This window comes from Leopardus geoffroyi, chromosome C2 (genome assembly GCF_018350155.1).
Source record: "Leopardus geoffroyi isolate Oge1 chromosome C2, O.geoffroyi_Oge1_pat1.0, whole genome shotgun sequence".
NCBI classification, from domain to species: domain Eukaryota; kingdom Metazoa; phylum Chordata; class Mammalia; order Carnivora; family Felidae; genus Leopardus; species Leopardus geoffroyi.
This window is the reverse complement of record NC_059333.1, coordinates 121,640,456-121,668,051: the sequence shown is the minus strand read 5'-3', so window position 1 is coordinate 121,668,051 and position 27,596 is coordinate 121,640,456. Positions and strand designations below refer to the sequence as shown.

Genomic DNA, 27,596 nt, shown 5'->3' with positions numbered 1-27,596 from the left:
TTTGCAGCATTCTAACAAAAACGCAGAGCCTTAACCTAATCCTAAGAAAATATCAGGCCAACCAGAATTGAAGGGTATTCTAGAAAGTAACTGCCAGTACTCTTTAAAAATGTCAAGAAAAAAGAGACTGAGGAACTGTCAGATTGGAGGAGACTAAGGAGACATGAAAATAAGTGCAATGTGGGATCCGTGATTAAATTCTGGGCCAGAAAAAGGATAGTAAGTTGGAAAATTGACAAGATCCAAGTAAGATCTGTAAATTAGTTAATCCTCTTATATCAATGTGAATGTCCTGGTTTGAGTAAGATGTTAATTAGGGGAAGCTGGGTGTTGGGGGGAACTCTGTGTGCCATTTTCACAACTTTTTTGTTAAGTCTAAAATTATTTCAAAATACAAAGCTAAAAAGCTAAATACTGGGGGATCTTATTAAAATACAGAATCCAGGGGCACTTGGGTGGCTCAGTTGATTGAGCATCCAACTTTTGATTCTAGCTCAGGTCATGATCTCACAGTTGTGAGATGGAGCCCCGTGTTGGGCTCTGTGCTGTCAGCACAGACTGAGATTCTCCCTCTCTCTCTGCCCCTTCCCCACTCACATGTACTCTCTCTGAAAATAAAAAACAAAACAAAACAAAATAAAAATAAAATAAAATACAGGATCTGATTTAGAAGATCTGGAATGGGGCCTGAAATTACATTTTCTGAAAAGCACTTTGGGGACACTAAAGCTACTGGTCTCAACAACGTATTTGGGACTTTACTTCCCCCCATTGTGTTGAAGTGAAACTGATATGCAATTAACTTGCAAAAAGTAAACATAATTTGGTGAGTTTTGACATATGCATACACCCATGAGACCACTGCCACTATTAAGATAATGAATTTATTGTTGAGAGTCAATTTTACATGGCTCTCTCATTTGTTTGTCTTACAAGAAGAGGCACTGAGGCCTTTGTCCCAAAATACACATCTCCATCCAGAACAGAGGGCATTTTTGCTTATTATCCACTATAATAAAAATAGTTTCCTCTGGAGTAAGCATTGGACATGTTTACTTGCAGCCCATTACAAAAGACTCAAATTTCCTCAGCTTGAGAGTCCTCAGCTGTACAGAAGACTCAGTGTGTGCACAGCATCAACCTGGACTGCTCCATGTAGGAGTTGAGTGGCAAAGGAAACCAATGTAAATATGAAGATTGTGATGTTTGCTATGCCATGAGTAAAAAGTCCTTAATCTCTGACCCAGGAGTCTCCTATCTTCTGCCAATATCCATAGAACTGTGGGACACTAACTTATTACTTTCCAAGTAGAGTAAAAAATTTTTTTTTTGCCTTTCTTATTCTTTTTTTTCCCCCAATATATGAAGTTTATTGTCAAATTGGTTTCCATTCAAGTAGAGTAAAATTTCAAACTCCTTTTCAGTTCTTGACAGCATTTGGTGATGAAGCCGAGATGCTGACAGAGACTGGACTTTCTAGGAGAGACAGGACGAGAGGCTTGTGGACTGCATGAGGATACAGGAATTTCCTAGTATCTGCTAGCTAATGTTCTTACCCAAGTGGCAGGTGACAAGGAAGGGAAATTAGCAAATCTAATATATCTGCCCTAAAATCTTCACCTCTTAATGGGTTCTGTTCCTTTTTCTAAGTAGTAAAAAACCCATCATTATTCCCTGCCATCCCCATTTTTTCCTACAATTTTTTACAATTGCAAGGTTCTTTAAAAATATTGCTATAAAATAGATAAATTTCGGAAAAGTCAGCTCCACATTATCTCCATGATAGCCCCTTTCCTTATCCTCCTTTTTAGACTAATATTACTTTGACCTAAAATAAAACTAAAAGAAAACCCCTTTACTCTATTAAGTGAATGTCTATCATCCTTCAAATATCCTACTTTGGAATGATACCATGGTCTCCATTACAGTCAAGGAATGGAATCCAGACTGACTGAATCCTTCACCATCTGGATATCACTTCACCATACTGGATGTGTATGTGTGCAAACCCGAAGCAATGAACAGAGAAAGACTAAATAAAAATGGCCTTAAAACATAATATGTATAGAAAAATCATTTACTTTTTCATTGTAGTTTCCCAAATAACTTTAGGTAATTTTCAGAAGGGATTTTTAACTACTAGGTTGATTCTATCATATTAGTATTTGAATTTTTCCTCATTATTTAAAATCTAAGTATTTAAAAATACAGTATATTGTCACAACAAATTATAGCATCTTTTTCCCACTGCAAAGGATTAACCCTCTTCTCTAGTAATTTCCCTTGTGCAAGAATGTAGAATATAGAATGATAAGTCTAACACGATCTAAAGAGGCAGGGTTACAGAAAACCTTTCTTCTCTGACCGTATTAAGCTCACATTTATCTTGAGTAACAATTGAGTAACATATGCTTATTTCTCTGTGACCTTCTTAATGTGCAAAAACCAAAACAGGAAATAGTATTAAAGAATTTCCAGGTAAAATTGAAAAACAAATCCAAAAGTTAAAGTGGAAAAAAGGTAAGGGAAAAACTTACATAATACATTTCTATTGCAATGCATCCTAGATTTTAACTGTAGATCTTAACATTGATTTATGAGGTTCTCAATGACTATTTAGTATAATTCTGAAATTTGTAAAGAACATCAGAGAAATAAGATTACAAATTTGTTGATGCATATGAATTACAATCAAAATTGTCTTGCACAAATAGGGAAATTTCACATTAGTTTTCCACAAAATCATTCTGAAACATTTATACAAATCAGCTTATTTTAAATAAAAATGATTACAAACATTATGATAGCTTATGTACAAAATATGTATTTGTACACCCTATTTAACATTCTAAGGAAAAGTATCCTTGAAACTTTTTTGCTATTATACAATATTACGACTATACTACACGAATACAGAAAGAATGTGAGAACTCTTCTGCTCCCTACATTATAAAATCACATTCAAGTGATGTATACACTTTGCCTAGAAGGATTTAGGAATGTTACTTAATGACTTCTTAAGTCACTGGACTGATTTTAAAGTTGTTTTTTTTTTTTTTTTTAAAGAGATTTAATCTAAAGATGGCTCATTTAGCAAACACCCCAATTAGCAAATGGACAAAAGATATGAACAGGCATTTCACTGAAAAGGATAAACAGATGGCAAAAAAAGCATATGAATAGATGTTAAGCATCATTATTAGTTAGGGAAATGCAAATTAAAACCACATTGAGAAAACTTCACACCTATCACTGTGGCAAAATAAAAAATTGTGACATCAAATGCTGGTGAGGATATGGAGAAACTGGATCTCTCATCCACTGCTGGTTGGAATGTAAAATGGTACTGCTACTCTCAAAGAGTCTGAAAGTTTCTTGGAAAGATATGGCTCATTTAAACTCAAACCTTACATCATTTATATTCTAAATAGTATAGATATCTGTACAGATACAGCCATTTTATTTCAATAAACCAAATTTATAATAAAGGGGGGAAAGGCAGTAGAAATAGAATACAGAGAACTTCAGAAATAATCTGACTCTTCAGGTTCCTGTCTCTAACATTCCCACTCCCAAGATCATTCCTGCATTCCCCTAAGGGCAAAGGTCCCATGGGAATGTGGTGACAATATAGCCAGTAACTTAGAACCGATGCTGGTACCAAAATATTTATGGCTATGAGGCTCCAAAACTTAAAAACATGTGATTCTGGGTCACCTATTTGACTTCTCTGGGGTTACTATTTTGACTGGTTTGAAACAGATGACCCAGTATTGGGTATGCAAGATGATTCTGGGACCAGGCAAGTCCAGAGTATGTTTTAATTCTAACTGAGAAACATGATCTAGATTTTCCAAAGGGATTCAGAGTCTTTGGGGGTAGCTCGGAGCCTTCTAGGCTATCTCTGGATGACTCTAGAATCACTTCAAGTCGAAGAACTCCAGGGTCCTCTTTTCAGAGAATTATAAAATTCTTGCCAAACTCTTGGATTAGATTACTTTTAATTAAAGCCTGGTCCCCGGTAGAAGTCCTCTGCAGAAGGGGCTGTTTCTGAAGTTACTTCCCTCTAATGCCAGAGGGTTTGGTATTCTTAAGATTCAATCGGTGAGCTGTGTACAATCAAATACACAAAACCTGTGAATGAACAGGCTTTAACCATACCTTAGAAAGTTGATATAACTATGTGTATTTATAGATGTGTATCTCTACACAAATATATAAACATGAAAAATTTAAAAATAAACAGTATGAGGATTCTAGCTCTCCTAAGTTGACCCTTGAACAACATGGGGGTTAGGAGGGCTGACCCCCTGTGCAGTCAATGTATAATTTTTGACTCCCCCCAAAACTTAACTAGCCTACTGTTGACCAGAATCCTTACCGATAATATAAAGTTGGTTAACACACAGTTTGTATCTTATATGTAGTATACACTGTATTCTTACAATAAAGTAAGCTAGAGAAAAGGAAATATTAAGAAAATAATAAGGAAAATACATTTATAGTATGGTACATATATTTATGGAGAAAATCTGCATATAAAGCGGACCTGCACAATTCAAACCCATGTTGTTCACGGGTCAATGTTGTCCTTCTTAATCCAACAAAACATATTTTACATGCAACAAATATAAGCTGGTTCCTATCAACAAATGCATGTAAATCAAGGATAAAATATATGCACAAAAAAAAGTTGCACTTATAAAGCAAAAATTCACCCAACCAATAGGAAGGCACAGAGTTAAGTTGTGGAAATAGACATGGTTTCTGCTTCTGGGAAGCTTCCAGTTTGATAGAAGTGTTGCAAGGAGGCAGATAAAAGAGTGATCATCTCTTTTGTTCAGAGATGAAACGGAAGCAAAAAGGCAGATCACATCAAGATGTTTTACAGACTACATTAATCCTATACTGAAGTCATCAACCCACTCTTCAAAACCACAGAGGATGCAGGCATGGGGATGAGGGTGAGTGGGTAAAAACAGCAGAAGGCAATTACAGCATAAGATTTTTTTTTTTGCCTTAATAACCAGTAAAGTAGAAACACTATTTAAGATACGACCCCCTCTTTTTGCTAATAACCATTTCCTAAGATAAAATGAGGCAGAGAGAAAAGGAGTGTCACAGATACTGCATCTGCAGAGTCTTCAATTTTCTTCTAATAGTCTATATTAGTGGTTCTCAATTGGGAGTGATATTGCCTCCTGAGGTCCATCTGGCAGTGTTTGGAGACGTTTTTGACCACCGCAACTAGGGGGATGCTACTGGTAGCTAGTGGGTACAGATCAGGGACACTGCTAAATATCCTATAATGCATAGTACAACATTCCAAAATAAAGAATTACTTGTCCCAAATGTCAATAATGTTGAGATTGAGAAGCCATATTATGGTTGGATATAAAAAAAATTAAAAATCAGTAAGTCTCAGTATGAAAGCAATCAGTACCACTTTAAGAAGGATTGTACAGAAACATTCTCTTCTGATAAGATAGCTACAGATCTCCTAAAAATACCTGATTGATCCATAATAGGAAAATAAAACATGCTGAGAAATCTTAGCACAATTTTTTTAACTGCAAATATTAGCATACAAATGAAAACAAACTTGGAAGATGGAAGGGATAATTATTTTCCTCAACTGATTTTGAATAGCAACTGTTTCTACAACTACAAAAGCAAATGTGGTCATGTTCCTGATTTAGGTCAAATCTGGCAAAAGATTTACTAAACTGTGTCACTAAAAAACAATGCGAGGTAGTAAAAATAAATTAACTCCTAGACAAACAGAAGGAAAAATTAGCCACTGATTTTTGAGATGCTCAATTCTGATGAGACATATTCTAAGTTACTCTCTCACATTATCTAAAAGGTATTTAACCTTTATTTTGTGGTTTTATGATGTAAAGAAGAATGTGAAAAAGAAATGAGCTAACAGATTTTTAAGTATTAATAGTATTACAATTCAGTATATCTTAATACAGAAAGACAATTCTTTCCTATGAAACCATACCCAGTGAGAAGCAGAATCTGTAAGAAATAGTAAAACAGCAGAGATGCTTGCATATGATCTGATTTTGGTTAAAAGGCCTATAAATGCTCACTAAGCTTTGTAAAAAGGACATAAAAAATGAAAAAGAATAAAAGAACACTATCTACATAATGGAATCTAACTTGTTACAGTGAACAAAACACCTCCACTTAACAAAAATATTTCCAAATCTTAGTTAATGGAGTTAATGATACCATTGGCTATAATGATTCCATCAAAAATGTTAATACTTTAAGAAGACATAGTTCACTGAAATAGAATTTGGTGAAATGCAATGTGGCCCCTAGATCTCTATCACATCTGTCACTGAAATAGATACATGTGACAGCAACCACAAAATTCCCTGCAACAGTCACTTTTTAAATTACATTAGTATTTAACAACTAGTTCTAGAACAGTAGGACTTCATGTGACAAAGCCTGACTAAGAGAGAAATAAATTCATTATTGCTACAAGTCTAAATGGAACCTAGCCCAAATAGAGAGAGGGCCAAACAGTATGAGAACAGGTTGGAAGGTAGTCTCCTTCCATAGGACAATTTTACACCAGGCCTAAAGCTACTCACAACTCTGATTCTTTTACATTTGTTTCTATCAAGAAAGTTTGATATTGTAGAACTGTCCCTGCTCCTTTCTGTGAAGCTCTGGCCCAGGTGGTTATAGGGCAATGGATATACTCTGATTACCTCTGTCCGCTACCCACTGAGGCTATCTGAGAGAGATGAGCAGATTGGACAAAAATAAAAGATATCTGGACAAGTTAAATACCGCAGTGAAGGCAATTCTTATGTTACCAATGAATTAGGGCACTTTCTTCAAATTAAGCACTGTCAGTTAGGCACTTAATAAAAGCAAAAGACATTTATGCAAGCATCTCAACAACAAAGATAAAGAACAGGAAAGGAAAAGCAAGATTTATATTCACTAGCTGGATTTTGAAAAACAAAAACAAAAACGGGATGTTATACTTTAGGCAGAAGTTTTTGAAAGAAATGCTGTTTGAGAAAGAAAATATCTTCTTGTTCCTGATGAATCAAGACCCTTTTTAGTTTCATTAACTAAAGTTATTTTTCCAATACATACAGAATGTTCAGATTTTGGTTAAACAGGTAAAAATTAAGGCAGTGTCTTTAAGCCCAATAAAGGAAAGAACTGACTAACAAGTAAGCCTATCTGTGGGGCATATTGAGCTCATATTTGGATACAGTACTGAACAATTATGGTTTTAAATATAAAATATTAATGTTTCAAAATTTCGGCATTTCCTCATTCTTTCTTTCTAGCTGTGTGAACTTCATATAGCCCATTTAATTTTAAAGAATTAAAGGGACACCTGTCACTTAGTTTTGGAACAAAACATGAACGGTGCTTGACCCAGAACTAGTAACTCAGATAGCAAATGTTTGTATAGATCACTGACCCCGTATAAAAAGGAGGAGGACCCATAGCTGTAAAAATATGGCTGGAAATGGCTAATGTCCTTTGGAATTTACTATAAAACAGAAGATACAAAGTTTTGAGGTACTGTTGCCTTACAATTTACCAAGGTTTATATTAAAAAATGAGGGATTTTTTGTTTTGTTTTCAAAAAAGCACTGTTTTTTTTTTTCTCTCAGGTTGCAAAGCTCATCTTAAATCTTCTCAATCATCGTCGTATTGGTTATTATCCCTGAGCTGTGTCTCATCTGCATGTCACGTCAACCAACCATTCCACTTAGTCCTGCATCTTGTTATACCAATTCATGGAGCGTTTCACTGCTTTGACCCAGTTTTCCATACTCATTTCATATTCTTGCCATTTCTTCTGTGGCTTAAAAACCACTTCACTTTGCCTCAGTTTCTTTAGTTCCTCTTTGTCAGTCCAAAACCCTATAGGGAGAAAAAAATTACTCTCAAATTTTAAGGCAAATAAGGAGTCCATAAAGTTTATCCACAAACCTATGTGAACTGATACACAGATAAACAACTATTGTTTATTTTTTAAACAACTATTGTTTTAAAACACAATCCAAAATATTTTGCTGCTTTTGAATTTTGTTAGATTGACTATCCCTAGGAATAAATATACCAGGATTTCACAATCTTTTGTTTCTGACTATCAGCTTTATTTCTGTGTGGCATGTTGCCAAAGCATGTCTAGAGCAACCTGACCCTGTCATCATTTACTTTCATAACTTGCTAGAAGGAAAAAAACAAAAAACAAAAAAAACCCTGAAAACAAACAAAAACAAAAACAAAAAACCCTCCACAAAAACCAAGTAAGAAAGAGTATACTTTCTTTTTACATAATTAAAAAACTAAAGATAAATTAAGATTTTTGTCATATATCCTGAGGTACGAGGCAACTCCTGGGATACTCGTAAATCCAAAGTTGGGATTGAAAATAATAAGTAGTGTCTTTTTCAAACTACTGTATTTCATCATGACAATATTGCTTTGGCATATATTGTTCTTCACAAAGAGGATCGTGTGATTTATAATAAAAAGCAGCAAGAAAACACATTTATAACTATGACCATAGTTACGATTGAGGTGTCTTGTTAATTAGGTATATCTTACCTACTTTGAAGTACTAACATAGTTGACAAATCTTCATGAAATACTTTGTCTGTTACCAATAAAGCCGACACAAAATTCTTTGCTCTAAATATTTGTCAGGTCACATTCTTTCTAATTTACAAAGTCAGCATTTTAGACTTACCTATACTTGAAGATATTAACTAATTTATATAAGTTATTAAAAGACTCAAAAATGGTTTTTATTAGTATAGTACAGTTAGATAAGTCTAGTCAGGAAATTAATAAGCATGTTCTTAAAATCCTTATTTCCAGAATTATTTACTAAAGACGTACATATTTTTTGAAGTAATTTTTTAAAATATGTATCAAATAGACTCAGTTTCTAGGTGAACTTTGAATATACAGAAGATGTGCATAGCCTTCAAGTCTCAGATTTCTGAAAGAGAAGCAATCCAACCAGAAATCTCCACTTCTCTGACACAGTAAAACTGCTCTCTGTAGTCAGTGAAGTCTCTGTGAACTGGAAAGGTTTGAAATTCAATATAGACAAAAGTGAAACAGATAAAGCTCAAGCCACTATATTATGTTTAAGACAAATTTGTATGTGGAATCTGACATATTTAGTCTTACAACATGAAAAGGTACAGAAGAATGTGATTTACCTTATAAATAATATTAGAATATTTATGAGCATTTGATTTACTGTAAATATAAGCTTAATGTCTTCATTTTGCAAAAGCTGTTTAAGTTCTTGAGAAGACTTTTTTAGTTACACTTGTAAGTTTGCTCAGTTAGGCATATGCAATTATTAAAAAGAAAATCAACTGTATTAAATTTATATTAGTTGAAATATACAAAGGAATTTAATAAATTTTTAAATGGGAATGATTATTTAAGAGAAAGTTATTTTCTTCAATTTAAATTTACCACACATTAATCAATGAACAAATGAAAGTGACTGGTGTAATTTTATTCAAAATTAACAGATTTTTAGTAGAATAAGGTTTAAGTTGAACTTACAAGATTTCATGCTTTGGGGATTTATAACTTTAACATGCTAAATATTAGCCTAAAAATTTTAACTGTAAGATATCCTGTTTTGTATGAACACTCTTCCCTTCCACAGAGGAACACATTAAATATTCCCAGTGCCCTAAGGCAGCAATGTTGCTTCCTAGGGAGCCCTGTAATTGAAGTCCATTCTTCACCCCTCCCAACTAATCCTCTCACTAATTGCCAAAGTGATCTGTTCAAATACAGATCTGTCCATGTCCCTCCCCTGCTTAAAATTCTTCTGTGGCTCTCCAGTGCCTTCATGATAAAGTTCAAACTCTTCCTTATGAGGAGTCCACCCCAACTGGACCTCTCTTCCCCTCCAGCCTTCCATCTTGCTGTTCCTCTAATAGCACTTACCGTAAAGGGCTGGGATATTGGCACAAGGTGCTTTCTTTATTAGACCACTTAGCTCTTATGGCTCCTCACCTCCTCACCTGGCTGTCTGCTAATTTCTTCAAAACTGAGCCTCCTTGGAGAGCCTATACCACTTGCTTAATGCCACGGCTGTTCGCCAGGTTTAACACACAAGTATAATAATTTGTTGACTTGTCTGACTGTACCTAGAGACTCCCATAGCGGGGACTACGTTTTTAAACCTCTTTATTCCCAGCAGTGACTGTCATGCAGCAGGTACTCAACCAATTTTCAATAAAGGAAAGAATGGAGTGGTTCCTAATGCCAAAGAAAAGCCTATCTACTCAGAAAGTCTACCCAGAGACCTTCCCTTTGCAGAAGACAGAGCGGCTGAGAATTAATTTTCCCTGCCTCATAATTCTGAGTGAAGAAGTGAAATGAGGATGGAAGAAGTACAACCAGACCATCCACAGAGGAGGTCACAGGAATATTTTGTGAGTAATGTGCATCTGTGTATGGAGCTTACTGGACACCAAGGTTTTCCAGACCCTCTCTATAATTCTGTCATTTGGGAAGAGAAATGCTATTGGCAAAAAACAGCCTGCAAGACAGCTCTCGCTTTTATAAAATCCACACATACCAACAGCAAGGCCAGCTAGAGAAGCTGCACCAAGGCACGACATGTCTGTGTTGACAGGTCTCTCTATTTTCTCATTAATCAGGTCTGAAGTCATCTGCATGACAAAATCATTCTTACAAACTCCTCCATCTGCCCTGTGGGGAGCAAGATATTTGAGATAAATTATTCCAACAAATACATAAAAACATTATTCATCCTTTTTAAAAGGGCCACATATAATTTTTTAGATCCTTGATATTTTTTTAAGCTCAACTTTTTAATTCCAAAATTATATCACTTGGCACTGACCTGAGGATAAATAAAGGGCCTTGCTAGGTAATCTTCAAACATTTTTCCTTATTCCTAATATCAATTTTCTCACCTGTCCTGTTCGTCCTGGGACTAGTTTAAAATAGGCCAAGTAAATTAAGCCAATATAAAAATTCATTTGGACATCCCAGCAAAGAAAATTTGATGTTTCCATGCCAAAAAGATGGCCACACACCCGAAAAAGAGATTTTAAAGATGCTTATGATAGGGGTGGCTAGCTGGCTCAGTTGGTGAAGCGTGCAACTCCTGATCTTGGGGTTTTGAGTTCAAGCCCCACATTAGGTGTAGAGATTACTTAAAAATAAAATCTTAAAAAAAAAAAATAAAAACAGATCTTTATAATATACATGTGGGTGTTAAGATCATCTTAAATTCTGTATTGTGTTATATGCTCTATAAATCCAAAATTAGCTTCCCTTTGCTCTCCAAATTCCTATGACCAAGAATTTTGTTGCAAAGAAGGTAGGCATATGTATATTTTCAATCCTGAATAGTCATAATGATGAAAGCACTAATAGCAGTTACCACTCACTTTGATTTCTAATTAAATCTATTGGAAACAAAGTTTACGTACCGGACTTTTGTCACAGGGATATTGATCTCTTTCTGCATCAACTCATATAACTGTTTGTTTCTAGTCAAAAAATCAAGATAACTGTTTAGAAGAAATTCATATCATGATAATTCCCTATTCTTTTCAAATTGAGAAAAAACTGTGGTTTTATATATATGATATTTATAAAATATGCAAAAGAAAACAAATATATTATGTTAACTGAAGTTGATATTAGATGGGGCCTTGGGCTTTTCACCTTGATAAAAGGGACCATATTTTTCATTTGGAATTAAATTTAATCTATTATCATTCCTACAAATAAAAATTTAAAGCAACCATTCATTTAATAGAAAGCTATAAAGATGACATACCATGCATAACACCTAATAAAATTCATCAAATAAGAAATTACCATTTTGTAATCAGAAATTTTTATTTTAAATGTTCCAAGTGTTCCATATTCATGACAGCCACATTCTTAATTTTAATAAACTACAAATGTGCCATAATGAAAAGATCACAGGGAAATATACAAAAAGATAATTTTGGTGATTTAATCTTTGAGCATTATATTTAGAATTCTCCTTTATGAATAAGTATACAAAAACCTTTGAAAGTCCAAACTTTAAATCTTTTATGCATAAGAAATTAGATACAGTTGACCCTTGGATAACGTGGGGATTAGGGGTGCCAATTCACCACAAAATCAAAAATCTGTGTAAGTTTTGACTCCCCCCCAAACTTAACTACTAATAGCCTACTACTGGTGGGAAGCCTTACTGATAAGTCAGTTAACACAGAGTTTGTATGTTATATGTATTGCATACTGTCTTCTTACAATAAAGAAAGCTAGAGAAATGAAAATGTTATTACTAAAATCATAAAGAAAGCACATTTACAGTACCATATTGTATTTTTTGAAAAAAATTCACATATAAGTGGACCGTACAGTTCAAACCCATGTTGTTCAAGGGTCAACTGTTTTTTTTTTTTTTTTTTTTTTAATTTTTTTTTTTTAATGTTTTATTCATTTTTGAGACAGAGAGAGACAGAGCATGAACGGGGGAGGGGCAGAGAGAGAGGGAGACACAGAATTGGAAGCAGGCTCCAGGCTCTGAGCCATCAGCCCAGAGCCCGACGCGGGGCTCGAACTCACGGACCGCGAGATCGTGACCTGGCTGAAGTCGGACGCTTAACCGACTGCGCCACCCAGGCGCCCCAAGGGTCAACTGTTTTTTTAAAAATCATTCTATTTTCAGATATCAGATCTAAGTGGTATTGATACTATTAAATATTAAAAAAAAAAGATGTTAAGGAAATTAGCAATAATTATGTTATAAACAGTATGAATTTAAAGGTATAAAGGCTCATTCAAAATTAAGAAATTTCAGGGGCGCCTGGGTGGCTCAGTCAGTTGAGCGTCTGACTTTAGCTCAGGTCATGATCTCACGGGTTCGTGAGTTCAAGCCCCACATCCAGCTCTCTGCTGTCAGCACAGAGCCAGCTTCAGATCTTCTGTCCCCCTCTCTCTCTGCCCCTTCCCCGCTTGCAGTCTCTCTCAATAAATAAATAAAAACATTTTAAAAATTAAGAAATTTCATAATTCAGTTTAGGAGAAATTAATAAAAGCAAATGGCAATACTGTATGGGGAGAGGTTAGTTTAAGGCCGGTTTTGGTACCTGAAAGCTATTGATTCCAATATTGCTCGTACAAGATGGTATTTACTGGTGGAAGGCTTCAAACCCATAAAAGAGGCACATGCATAGGGGTCATCTAATGGAGCCTAAAGAAGAGATAGTAACAATTTTTATTATTGTTCTAAATTAAATCTATGGACTTAAAGACATATGCAATAAAAACATAGCCATGTTAGAAAAAAACAATGCTTAGAGGTAAGAAGTCTTAAAATAAATGACAGTCTCTAAACATGTTAACTATTAGGATAACTCTCTAATAGGACTTAAACAAGGTTGAGTTATAGATATTGGACTTAGCTATACCTTCTGTTGGAGCTCATACAAAGATAAGGGACTAAAGCAGAGTAACAACTTATTAAATATCTAGCCTTACAAGAGGAAATGAAAAGCAATTCTAGTATTTCTCCTTTCTTCCACGTGTGAAGTTTTTACACTGAAATTGTTTTTGTAAAGTAGCTTTTTGAGGGTATAAGTTAATCTTAGTAAAAAACCATAATGCAGAATGTATGTTTTTCAGTGTCATAACTTATACCGAATATTTTGTCAGACATTCAAACTAAACTCTTCTATTTCTTAGCTTAATAGTCATATTGCCTAATATGAGAAATGACCCAGCCTAACATCTGTCTTTAAAAGAGCCAAAGTCTTGTAGCGTCTGGATGGCTCAGTCAGTTAAGCGTCCGACTTCGGCTCAGGTCATGATCTCATGGTTCATGGGTTCGAGGCCTACACTGGGCTCTGGGCTGACAGGGCAGAGCCTGCTTCAGATCCTCTGTCTACTTGTCTCTCTGTCTCTCCCCAAATTGTGCTCTTTCTCTCTCAAAAAATAAACATTAAAAAAATAAAAGAGCTGAAGTCCTGAGGTGGAATTATGTATCTATCAGATGAATTTTGTATTCATTGCATCCCCAGAAATTCAAGACAATTCTAGGACACAAAGATGAAGAACAAAGACCCTTGCCAGAGCTTATGGTCTCACTAGGAAAGATACAGAAGAACAGTTCCAACATCTGATAACAGGTCATGACAGAGGGATGTGCTAGTGTTGTCAGAAAATGATGGTCCCCAGGAAAAGCACCTTCTAGCTTCAGGGCCTTGACATATCATCTCATTACCTGGAAAACTTTTTACTACCCCTTCTCCTAGTTAATCCTTCTCCTCTTCCAAAGCTTGGCTCAGATTCCTCTGGGAAAACTTTAATCCCAGAGACAAGGCCAAGCCACCATCATTGCTTTTACGGAGCCTGATGAACTTTGCTTCATATCATGTATATATAACTACAGATGTTTGTGTGGATGTTTGTTGAAACTCTATCTTCCCCGTGGAAACTCATTTAATGTACTTCCTATGTGTCTCCAGGTCCTTGCAATGCATCTGGCCCCCACAGGGAATCAACACACATTTGTTCAGTCAATGAACAAACAATACTTTTCCTCATTATTTAACTGAAGAAATTCCATATTACATCTTATCTGTACTGTAGCTATGATTTTCCTCCTATTGTGATTTTATCCTGATAATTTTTCAAATTTATTAACATGTTTTGGTGATCCACTCAGTAAAAGCTTACTTATACAGTAACACTGGTCTATATCAAGTGGTAGAATACTGTATTAGTGCCTAGTAGTGTGCTATGGTTTTTTTTCTGCATAAAAATTACTCCTTCTAATTAATACACCACATAAAATCCTGGTATGACCGGCCCGAAATGACTTTTGTAAAAACAGCTATGGACATAATTTATAATTAGTAGTAGGTCAATTTGAGGGGGTAATAAAGTCCATAGACACCTAAACATTTCTTATAGGTTATAATGTCCCTGCATTAGTTACTCCAAGTGAATCTGTCTTTGGGATGATATGGTAGGAAAAACACTGGGAAGTCCTTTAGGTCTGGTCACATCTCAACAGGGCAGACAGCCTCCAGCCACACCTTCAATCCGTCACTGTCAATCCCTTGAGTAAGCCTCCCAGACCATCAACCAACTAGGAACAGGGAGATTCTGTAAAGTTTTGCTTGGAGCCCTGAGCTAACCTTGCAGACCCCTGCCCAAGGCATAGACTACCAGCCTCGGCAGGCCCTTGTCACCATCGGTATCTTAGCCTAAACTGCTGGGTACTTGTAAGATGGTTAATGTCAACATGCCTCTTGCCCGTTGTCAACCTTGAACCTAAAGGCATCTACTGTGTCTTCCTGTTCTCATATTTTATGTTATACCATGAACCAGTACAACAGAAGAGTTAAGAATCTGGACTCTGGAGTCAGAACAGCTGGGCCCCAAAACCAGCTCTGTTGCTCACTAGCTGTGTGAGACTAGGCAAGTGACTTAACAGCTCTAAATCTTACTTTCCTCATCTTCAGAACGGGATGATAAGAGTATCTTCTGCCTTGCTGAGTTACTGAGGATTAAATGAGACAATGCATGACATTTAGAACTGTGCCTGACACATAGTTCACTACAAATTTTATATTACTATTCTTGCTTACCAAACCCCTTCCCACTACTGACTTTCTTCATATCTCCTTTCTGTGCCTTCTGAATTCTCCCTTCTATTGTAAATTAATTCTCCCAAACCATAACCAATTCTGAGAAGTTCTTTCTACATATTTTGTGGTTGCTATAACAAACCTGCCTCTTTGCTGGGCAAATTGCTTCAGTTGTAGCTATCCAGAGGACTGCCAAGCTTCCATACCACAGGGACCAGAAGAACACTGTACTTCTTTTTTTTTTTTTTTTAATTTTTTGTTTAATGTTTATATTTATTTTTGAAGGAGAGAGAGACAGCATGAGCGGGAAAGGAGCAGAGAGAGAGGGTGACATAGAATTTGAAGCAGGCTCCAGGCTCTAAGCTGTCAGCACAGAGCCCAATGCGGGGCTCGAACTCACGAATTGTGAGCTCTAAAACTAAAGGCAGTTCTAATATTCTAAAATTAAAGGCAGTATCACAGATACTTGACCCTTCCTTTCCATTCCCCAATCCCTCGTTTTCTTTAGTTGTTGACATAGGCAGTTTATCAGCGATCTCCCTCCTATTTTCCAAACAGCTTAGAATCAACACACTATTGTCTGAATTAACTTTCGGTTTCTACTTAAGAGTTTCGTGTTACATTAGGAAATACTTGAGTTTGTAGTCCTCCTCCACCCTTCTCAAACCCACCAGATTGCCAGGTTGCAATCATGGCAGGGAAGGGACATATTTTATTAACGTGAAATTAAAAACCGCGTCTGTGAGAGTTTCCTCCGATCTTTTGGGTTTTAGTAATACTTTTTATCATATATTTCATATTATTTTTACAGACATATGGATTGATGCAGAAGTTAAAGACAGCTGCCAAGATAAAGTCACTACTAAAGTCCCCAGCAAATATTTCAAAAGGGAAGAATATATAGTAGCCTAACTACCTTGGCTGATGACAACTATTCATCTAAAGCTTCCTCCTGAAACATCAATCCAACAAATACTCTTCGCCCCCTGTCCTATGATGTATGCTATTTAGTTAGGAGGGGCAGAGAGAGAGGGAAACACAGAATCGGAAACAGGCTCCAGGCTCTGAGCCATCAGCCCAGAGCCCGACGCGGGGCTTGAACTCACGGACCACGAGATTGTGACCTGGCTGAAGTCGGACGCTTAACCGACTGCGCCACCCAGGCGCCCCTTAACATTATTTTTCTAATTCTCAACTTCTTCTAAGTAAAAAATGTCAATATACTGATACATTTTCCCCACTGGGAAACGGTTAATTTTGGTTATGACAAAATAATGCTAAGTCTTATGTAAAAGTTCTATACCAAACCTACCAACTTTTCATTTCCATAAGGATGGAGTTCTAAGTTGAATTTGCTCCGCTTTCTCATGGAATTAATGCTAGGTTACAGCTTCTCAGCCCTGGAATGTACCTTCACTTTCATACTGCTCAGTGCCCAAACTTTCAAGTAAGAGAGTGGCAGATAAATAATTTTAAATGTAGGTATGAGGAGAGAAATGTCTGTTAATTGCCATTGACTAAGAAAAAAAATACCTGCAATCCACTAAAAAATGGGACAAAACAGACTCCTTCAGAATCTTCCAAACTTTTGGCCATTTTTTCAGTCTCAGCAACATCTGTGAAAAGGTCTGCAAAAACAAAAATAACAATAACAAAAATGCTAAAACGAAATGGAGGGGTTGGAGAGGAACACATAGAATTATGTTATATGACTAGTATTTACCTGCATCCACATTTATTATGAATACAGTATGAAAGGTCGCTCACTTGAAAGCATCAACACCAAGGCCAATCTGCTCTAGTATTATCTGGGCTCTCACACTGCATAGTTTATGAGCCCATGGAAGATCTTCTTAAATGGGCTCTGTATGCAGCAGGCCTTACTTTTTCCTTTAAAGATATTTGGACTGTTTAAAAATCAATTCTCTGCTTTTTTGGCATTAAAATAAATTATTCTCCTGAAGATAACACCAATCCTAGCTTTCTGAGGAAAAAATCATCTACCTATAGTAACCAAGAGAACCAACTGAAAAACTACTCCACCTAATGGGTTCAATAAGGGGCTGGTAATAGGTAGATATATGAAAAGCCAATCTTTAAAAAACAAAAAAAATCAAGATCTAATTAATTTAATATACTATTTTTACTGAAGTGTATAACATACATGTAGAAAACTGCACAAATCCCAAGTATACAGCAAGATGAATTTTTAGTGTGAATACACCTAGGTAAACAACATCCAGATCAAGATACAAACTTCTTTTGTTTAACATAAAGCGTGTGAAATTCATTCATATTGTTAAAAGTGGTTGCACTTCATTCTTACCCTTGTATAATATTCCACTGTGTGACAATACACAATTTATTAAACTATTCTACAGCTGATATGCATTTGGTTAGTTTCTAGTTTTGGGCTAATATACATAGGCCACTTTGAGCACTCAGACATTCTTTTGGGTGAACATATGTGTATGTTTCTGTTTGTTATATACCAAGGGATGGTAATGCTAGTCCTAGGGTCTACAAATTTAGGACTAACTTTAGAAGACACTGCCAAACCATTTTCCAAAGTGGTTATACCAAATTAAGGCTCCTGCCAACAGTATGAAACTTGCAGTTATGCCATATTCTTGCCAATAATTGATACTGTCTATGCTTTTCATTTTAGCTATTTTGGTGGATTGCATGATGGTTTGATTTTGTGTTTCTTTATTAACTAACAAAGTTGAAATCCTTTTCATTCATCAGTTGGATATCCTTGTTTGTGAACTGACTCCTGAATAAGCATGTAGGACAGATAGCACAGATCAGATGAAAAAGCTCAAGAATCAGTCATAATAAATAATGAAGGCTTTGTACAGCCTCAAGAAAATTGTTTTAATTTTATTGCATGTTTTGCTATTCTTACAATAAAGAACTGATTAAAGAGAAAAGTTTAAGAAACACCTATGTTAAAACTCAAGTTAATAAGGCTAGTTCAATAATATCTATAAATTTTATTCAAAATGAATTATCAGATCCATAAATCATATTCATTTGGTCAACATGTTCATACAACACATCAAAATATCTCTAGTACTTCAAAAACTAATTATTAAAAAATAACATTGGTTTTTAAATGTATACTTTAAACAAATCATGCCTAAATGTCTAAATTTTTCAATCAAAATTTGGAATAATGGCTGGATGGCTGGTTTGAGGAAAAGTTTTTTGGCAACAGGCAAAGAAACAGGAAAAAAAAAGAAATACAGTTAATTTACATTCTTCATTGGCTGTTCCAATGAATATACTTGCTTGAAGAACTTCTCTAAGTAATCTTCCACTTAAACTCTTCTCAAATGAGCTTACAATGTAAAATCTTCGGGAGTAAGCAGATTTCACTCCGTCTCTCCCACTGAATACAACTAAGAATCCTGACGGAATGCATGGAAAAGCTATCTGAGGACTCAAAAGAATAAAGCCGGCAGGGAACTTGAAGTAATGCCACACCAGTAGTGAGTTTCCTGTTTTCACTTTCTCTGATATCAGGGACAGCCTAAAACCTAACACTTGGGTCTATACACTGGGTGCACATATGAAGTGCTTCCATAGAAGTACCCCTTTCTGGTCTGAGGTGCAGGACTCAGGAGTCTCTATGGAACAGACGGTAAGTGACAGATAACATTACACACCTATTAGAATTGTAAAAATTAAAAAACTGACAAAAATGACAATACCAAGCACTGGAGCAACACACACACACACACACACTACACACACACACACACACACACACACACACACACACACACACACACGCTGCTGGTGAGAACGCAAGATGGTATGGCCACTCTCAAAAACAGTTTGGCAGGTTTTTGTTTTTGTGCTTTACAAAGATAAACTCATACTTATTTGTGTGTATGTTTATATAACACATATAACATCATGTTTATACAAGCCAGCAATCCCATTCTTAGATATTTATCCTAGAAAGATTTTTAAAAAATTAAACAGATGTTCACATAAAAACCTGTAGATGAATACTTATAGTAGTTTTATTTATAATCACTCAAAACTGGAAACAACAGCCCACAGGTCCTCCAGTAGGATAATGGATGAACAAACTGTGGTATATCCATAACATAGATTATTGCTGAGTAATTAAATAAAATGAACTATTGATACATACAAAACATGGATGAATTTCAAAGGCATTACGTTAACCAAAAGAAAGCTTCTCAACTGGTTATAGGATTCCATTTATAAAATATTGTGGATTCCAATATCCATTTATATGATTCCATTTATATGAGAGCCATTTAGAGGATACTGTGCAAAAGGTCAAAAGCTTCACAATACGTAAGACTTCTATTTCAGTTCCCAATTTCTGTAATTCATCCAACCAGATCATTCACTGATGTAAAAGATTCAATGAAGAAAGAGGCTATGGGGAAACAGTATCAAACATTTCTGGCTGAGGGGCACCTGGGTGGCTCAGTTGGTTAAGTGTCCAACTTTGGCTCAGGTCACGATCTCAGGCTCAGGTTTGTAAGTTGGAGTCCCACATTAGGCTCTTTGCTGTCAGCACAGAGGCTGCTTCTGATCCTCTGTCTCCCTCTCTTTCTGCCCCTCCCCTGCACTCTCTCTCTCAAAAATAAACAAACAGTAAAAAAAGTTTTAAAAAAAATTTCTGGTGGAAATGCAAAATGGCACAGTTCCTACAAAGAGGAATTCGGCAATATCTAACAAAATTACAATGTATTTATCCTTTGACTTAGCAATCTCTGTTCTGGGAATTTATTGTAAAAACATACCTCCAACAAAAAGAAAATCCATATGTACAAGGTTATGCATTGTACCCTATTTGTATTTGCAAAGTATTGGAAATTACTTAAGTGACCAAATACAGGATATTGGCTGGCTAAACTATGTACATACACATACTGTGCAGCTGTGAAAAGAATAAAGAAGATCTCTGTGAACTGATGAGAAGTAATTCTCAGAATATATTATTAAGTAAAAATGGCAAAGTACAAGAGAGCATATATAGTTTACCTTTTATGTAAGAAATTAGGGAAAATACAAAGCATGTATCCCAAATGTTTTTGCAAAAAGAAATATAAAGTATAAACCAAAAACTAATAATTACAAGATGTAGGGAGACAGATGAAGGGACAGGTGAGGGAGTCAACTTCTTTCAGAATATCTTTTTTCATGAGTTTGACTTTGGGAATCAAGTTAAAATTCCATATCAAAAATATATTGATAATGTGGGGCGCCTGGGTGGCTCAGTTGGTTGAGCGTCCAACTTTGGCTCAAGTTATGATCTCATGGTTCCTGAATTCAAGCCCTGCGTTGGGCTCTGTACTGACAGCTCGGAGCCTGGAGCCTGTTTTGGATCTTTGTGTCCTCCTATCTCTCAGACCCTACCTCACTCATGCTCAATCTCTCTCTCAAAATAAATAAACAGTAAAAAATCTAAAAATACATATATTGATAATGTTTTTAAAAAGGATGCAGGGGGGAGGGAACTAAAACTGGTAACAGAAACAAACAAACTCAACTCTATTTCAAATTAATAAAATCGTCGAAGGAAGAAGAGTAAGAACTAATCGAAGTAACTTTTGAATAGTGTTCTTTGACCACATACTCATATACCCTTAAAATAAAGGGAAAAAAACTTGCAAAGGATCTTGAGTAAATATTGTTTGTTGTAGTGGGACAGTCTAGTAATTCTGAAGATCTTTTGTGTATATTTCAAGGGAGAGTAAATGAATGCATATCAATGTTGTTGGGAGCCAGAATTCTCGATGTAGAAGAGATAAAAATATAGAACATAAAAAGACAAGCAAAGACCCTTAGGGGCTAGACTAGAATTGGAGGTGTGATATTTCAAAAATTGTTAACAAACACACACACACACACACACACACACACATACACACACACACACTTCTAGCCCTGTTGAAATCTGCTGCCAATCACTGCTGTTACATTCATTCATTCATTCATTCATTCAAGTAGGCTTGACACCCAGCATGGAGCCCAACACAGGGCTTGAACTCACAACCCTGAGATCAAGAATCAGACACTTGTCGATACTACCCAAAGCAATCTACATATTCAATGCAATCCCTATCAAAATAACACCAGCATTCTTCACACAGCTGGAACACACAATCCTAAAATTTGTATGGAACCAGAAAAGGCCCCGAATAGCCAAAACAATCCTGAAAAAGAAGGGGCACATGCACCCCAATGTTTATAGCAGCACTATCAACAATAGCTAAAGTATAGATAGACCCCAAATGTCTACTGACTGATGAATGCACAAAGAAAATGTGGTGTATATATATATATATATATATATATATATATATATAATGGAATATTACTTGGCAATCAAAAAAAGAAATCTTACCATTTGTAACAATGTGGATGGAACTAGAGTATATTATGCTAAGTGAAGTCAGTAAGAGAAAGACAAAACATCATGATTTCACTCATATGTGGAATTTAAGATACGAAACAGATGAACATAGGGGAAGGAAAGGAAAAATAAGATAAAAAGAGAGAGGCAGGCAAACCGTAAGAGACTCTTAAATGCACAGAACAAACTGAGGGTTGCTGGAGCTGGGTAGGGGGATGGGCTAAATGGGTGATGGGCATTAAGGAGGGGACTTGTTGGATGAATACTGGAGTTATATGTAAGTGATGGATCACTAAATTCTATTCCTGAAATCATTATTACACTATATGTTAACTAAGTTGGATTTAAGTTGAAAAATAATAATAAAATTATAAAAAATAGAAAAAAAATTACTTAACTGACTGAGCCACTCAGGTGCCCCTTTATTTATTTATTTTTAAATTTTACTATTATTTTTTTAAGTAGGCTCCATGCCCAATGTGGGGCTTGAATTCATGACCCTGAAATCAAGAGTCACTCATTCTACCAACTGAGCCAGCCAGGCACACTGCCAATCATTATTTTTCAATACCATTTTCCACTCATAGGAATTAGGGCTTATTGGGAAAGTGGCTAATTCCACTTAGGAAGGAGGAAAAACCTAAGATGAGCTTAAAACATCTTGTGCCAGAAACTAATAAAGTGTTAAAAAAAAAAAAAGATATGGACATTTAAAGACAGAGAGGATAATTTGAGAAGATTTTCAATGGTTAAATCCAGGACAAACTGAACATGAAAATAAATAAGAACTATAAGATTTATAACCTGTTGAATAAGAAACCATGAGTTTATAGTGATAATAAGTAAATAAAAGGGGTGAAGTGGAAGCTCTTCACTGCACAATAGAATGCTAACTACTAAACACGGAAGGGATAATAGAGTTAGCAAACACCATTTTGCAACCATTGGAATAAAAACTGATCCAGGCAAGAATTATCAATGAATGCTAAATTTAGAGGATTGGGGAAATTTGATGAGAAATGGGGTATCTAGCTAGTTTCAAAGTATCTCCCCACATATAATTTATTACAAAAGTAAAAACAGTAATTATACAATGGAGAAATTGGGAAACATGCATGTGAACAAAATTTTTTAAGTTTATTTATTGAGAGAGAGAGAGAGAGAGAGAGAGAGAGAGAGAGAAAATGAATGAGTGGGGGAGGGGCAGAGAGCAAGGTAGAGCACAGAATCTGTGCTAATAGCACAGAGCCTAACGCAGGGCTCGAACTCATAAACCACAAGATCATGACCTGAGCCAAAATCAAGAGTCAGACACTTAACTGAGTGAGCCGCCCAGGTGCCCCACATAAAATTTAATAGAACCAAAAGAAGACTAAAGGACACCCTGCATCTCCAGGTATATATTATAAGAAGGATACAGTTATCATTTATGTATGATATCAGCCAAAACTACATAAGATGGATCTAGTCACAAGAACCCAAATTAAAGGATATTCTAGAAAATAACTGGCCTATATTTTTAAAAAATGACAATGGCATGAAAAACAAACAAAGCTGAGGAAACAGTTCCAGATTAAAGGAAATTATACAGTTAAGCAATTTTGGATTCGATCTTGTAATGGGAAAAAAATGCCATGAAAGACATTATTGGGACATTTGACACAACTGGAATAGGGATTATAAATTTCATAAGGGGTGCCTGGGTGGCTCAGTTGGTTGAGCGTCTGACTCTTGATTTTGGCTTAGGTCATGATCCTACAGTCGTGGGATCCAACCCGGCTCAGCATGAAGCCTGCATAAGATTCTCTCTCTCTCTCTCTCTCTCTCTCTCTCTCTCTCTCTCTTCCTCTGCCCCTCTCCCCTGCTTGTTCCCTGTCTCTCTAAAATAAAAAAAAAAATTAAATTAAAAAAATTTTTTTAAGTATTACAGTAAAGCCAATGTTAACTTTTCTCAAGTTCATAACCATACTTTAGATAAGTAAGAGAATATTCTTGTTCTTAGGAAATGCACCATGAAGTACTACAGGGAAAGGAGCATGATGCATGCAGTAGATTCTTAAAGAGCTCAGGAAATTATAAAGATATTTATCTAGGGGCACCTGGGTGGCTCAGTTGGTTGAGTATCTGACTTTGGCTCAGATCATGATCTTGCGGTCTGTGAGTTCAAGCCCCGCATCAGGCTCTGTGCTGACAGCTCAGAGACTGGAGCCTCCTTCAGACTCTGTGTCTCCTTCTCTCTCTGCCTCCACCCCTCCAGTCTCTGTCTCTCTCTCTCAAAAATAAATAAACATTAAAAATTTTTTTTAAAAAAAGGTATTTATCTATCCCACAGCATAAGGGACAGATGGATGGATGGTAGGTAGACCGATAAAGCAATCACGGTAAACATTAAAAACCAGCAAATCTGGGGGGTGCCTGGTTGGTGGAAAGTGCAACCCTTAATCTCAGGGTTGTACATTCATTCAAGCCTCGTGTTGGGTGTAGAGATTACTTAAAAAATAAAATAAAAAAAAAAGCAAATATGGGGCAAAGCGTATACAAAAGTTTTTCTGCTATTTTTACAACTTTAAGTTTGAAATTATTTCAAAATGAACAGTTAACACAGTTCTCATTTTTATCTCTCTCTCACTATATGCCTCACTGTATATATTCCCAGTGAAACATATATAGGTACCAATTCTTGGATATTTTAAAAAGAGATTTAGTTTATCAATTTTACTATTTATCATTTCTCAGTTTTATAATTTGTATATCCTTATACTATTTGGCTGGGAAGTTTATTACGCTTCTCTCCTTTTTCTTATTAGTAAGGATTCATCACTTTCCTCTAAGTACTGTTCTTACAGAATTATAGTCATTTTCTATATTTTTTGGACACTATCAAATTATGTTTCAAATGTTTTCCTTGGCCCTATGCTACTCAAGAAAAGACATTTCAAATTTCCACGTGGCTAAGTACCATTTATATATTGTTTTTGCTATTCATTTCTAACCATATTACATAATAGGATGAGATGTTCCACTCTATTGCTTTTCAACGTATGGAACTGAGAAAAGGATCTGTGTGTGTGTATGTGTGTGTGTGTGTGTGTGTGTGTGTGCGCGCATGTGTGTGCGCACCCACACATATGTGTTTAGAAAGAGATTTCCTTGAACTTGAAATGAAAAGATAAATGAACAAAAAGAAAAAATGAAGAACAGAAAAAATGCACACTTTGTGGTCTATTCTTGAGCAGCACTTTACCCCAGAAGTTATACACCATGGAATTAAACTCATTTATGGGAAGAAGGGAAAAACAAATAGACAAACAAAAACAGAATACATTTTGAAACTTTTAACAGAAAAGTTTCTATAGAACAACCATATATTACACATAAAATATTTAAGCCTAGTTTAATTAGAGGCTCTTTTTAGTGTTAATTTCAATCTCTTAAAGAGATTTTTGTACATTATGTTCCTGATGTACAAAAATAAAGATTTTATATTATAGTAAGATGTCTTTTATCAGTTTGGTATAAGACCAATTCAAATAATAAAGAACAAAATCTGGCCTGCTACTGGGGAATAAAAAACTTTATTTTTTGAAACACACCTTATTTATTATATACTTGCTTTGCCCATGTTGAGATCTTTGCTCTATTTTCTTTTGGCTAGAGTACCTCCTTGGGTAATTTCCTCAGAAAGTATATGCTGCATGGCCAGAAAATGTCCCTTTTGTACTTAATATGAATGCTATCTTAGCCTGGCACCAGATTATTGACTCCTTGATCTTTTTCCTAATATGTACATGTTCCACTTTCTAAATTTTACAACTACTTCCATGCCAGTCTAGTTTTTTTCTTTAGAAATAAACGGCTCTTCCTATCTTGAAGCTTTTCTTTATTCTTGGGAATCAGATAATTCATACACATAGGACTGTCTTAGTTTATCTTTTTTTTTTTTCAACTTGGTAAGCTATTTCAGTCTGTGTAGTAAGGTCTTTCTTCTGCTCATGGAAATTTATTTCCAATTTGTCGCTTCAATTTTTACATTTTTGTAACTCCATTTCCATAATTACATTTTCATATGCCACAAAAGACTAGTATTGACATATTTTTTTCTCTTATCTTTCCTCTGTATCTCTTACCTCTTAGTTTTATCTTCTATTTGTTTCCTCTTCTTTGTTTTTAAATTTTCCCTGAATCCTATTTGGATTTTCAGCACTATTTTTTGTTTTATTAGTATTTCTTTTTACATTTTACATATCTTGGTTTTGTTCCTCAAAACTCTTTATGTTTTCAAGACATTTCTTTGTAATATTTTCTTTCATCCCTTTAAGTTTGACTTTTGTTGGTGTTATTTTACTCTTCTGTTTCTCCCATCCTCTCTGCCTGCATAGGAGCTACCTGTTGAGCTTGGTCACTTCCATTCAGGGCGCTATATGCTCCTACACTGTGCTCTCTTTCAGGTCAGGCTTATGGGGTTATCAGGCAATGAGAGGTAGGGGAGTGAACCTTGGCTCTTTGGTTTCTGGACATATGAGAAAGATTAGGCCTCCCCACTCAGAATGGAAGAGGGGCAGTGCAGACCAAACAGTACTGATGTCCATTTAGCAGGCTCACCCAGGGATTCGCCAGGCCACCTTTCTTCTCCACATGATAAGGGGATTTTCTCCTGGCTCAGCAGGCTGGATCCATAGAAAACATCTAGAGTGTCTTTAGCAGCGTCTAGTATTTTCACCAATAACACTCAGGTAGTGCCCTCTACAGACCCTGGGCCTGCGTTGTCTACTTGAGAACTCAAGGCTTCATTCTTGCTGGGTTTCACTTCAGCTTCAGCAGGAAGCCACACTTCTCTTCCCCAGGAGGAGAGAGAGGCAGGACCATGAACTAAGATCCTATTCACCACCAGTAACATGTATCTGTTCACTCCCTAAAATTAGTTCACATGTGAGAAAATGCTTATCTCATTCTCTCTAATGAAGGTATGTTATCTCTCTTGGGAAGATAACCAGAGAGGAATCGGTTTCCTTATTTCTAGTAAATAAGAGTCCTCGGTATTTTAAATGAGCATGGGGAAGTCTTAGGGGATCGCCCGGAGCAAGCAGATGTGACGTGTAGCAATTAAAAGTGATACTGCTAGGGAAAAAATGTCCCCTGACCTGTGTTACTGGGGCACAGCAGAGAAACATGGCTATGTAATACACAGGCTGTTCATCAATCACAACAGCTAAAAAGTGGAAACAACCTAAATGTCCATCATCTGATGAATGAATAAATAAATTCTGGTACTTCCATATAATGGAATATTCAGCAATAAAAAGAAATAAGTACTGATATATGCCATGACATGGGTGAACCTTGCAATGTTATGATGAGTAAAAGATGGCAGTTACAAGATGCCACATATTGTTTGATTCTATCCATATGAAATGTCCAGAATAGGCAAATCTATAGAGACAGAAAGTAGATCCATGGTAGCTGAGGGGAGGTGGATAGAACAGGAAGTCAATGTCAGTGCATATGGAGGTTTCTTTTAGGGG

General features: G+C 35.8%; 1 protein-coding gene across 6 annotated transcripts in view; it reads right to left on the bottom strand.

The window, feature by feature from the left end:
* Positions 1-2,061: 2,061 nt before the first annotated feature.
* GK5 (glycerol kinase 5) overlaps positions 2,062-27,596 on the bottom strand; it is a 79,715-nt gene continuing 54,180 nt past the window's right edge. For all 6 annotated transcript variants that reach the window (XM_045503429.1, XM_045503428.1, XM_045503425.1 and 3 more), the window contains 5 exons: positions 17,199-17,293; positions 13,161-13,264; positions 11,499-11,558; positions 10,616-10,749; positions 2,062-7,914 (listed from right to left, as the gene is read on the bottom strand). In XM_045503429.1, coding sequence (XP_045359385.1) covers positions 7,760-7,914; positions 10,616-10,749; positions 11,499-11,558; positions 13,161-13,264; positions 17,199-17,293 — 548 coding nt within the window. In that variant the 3' untranslated portion in view covers positions 2,062-7,759. The remainder of the gene's footprint in view (positions 7,915-10,615; positions 10,750-11,498; positions 11,559-13,160; positions 13,265-17,198; positions 17,294-27,596) is intronic.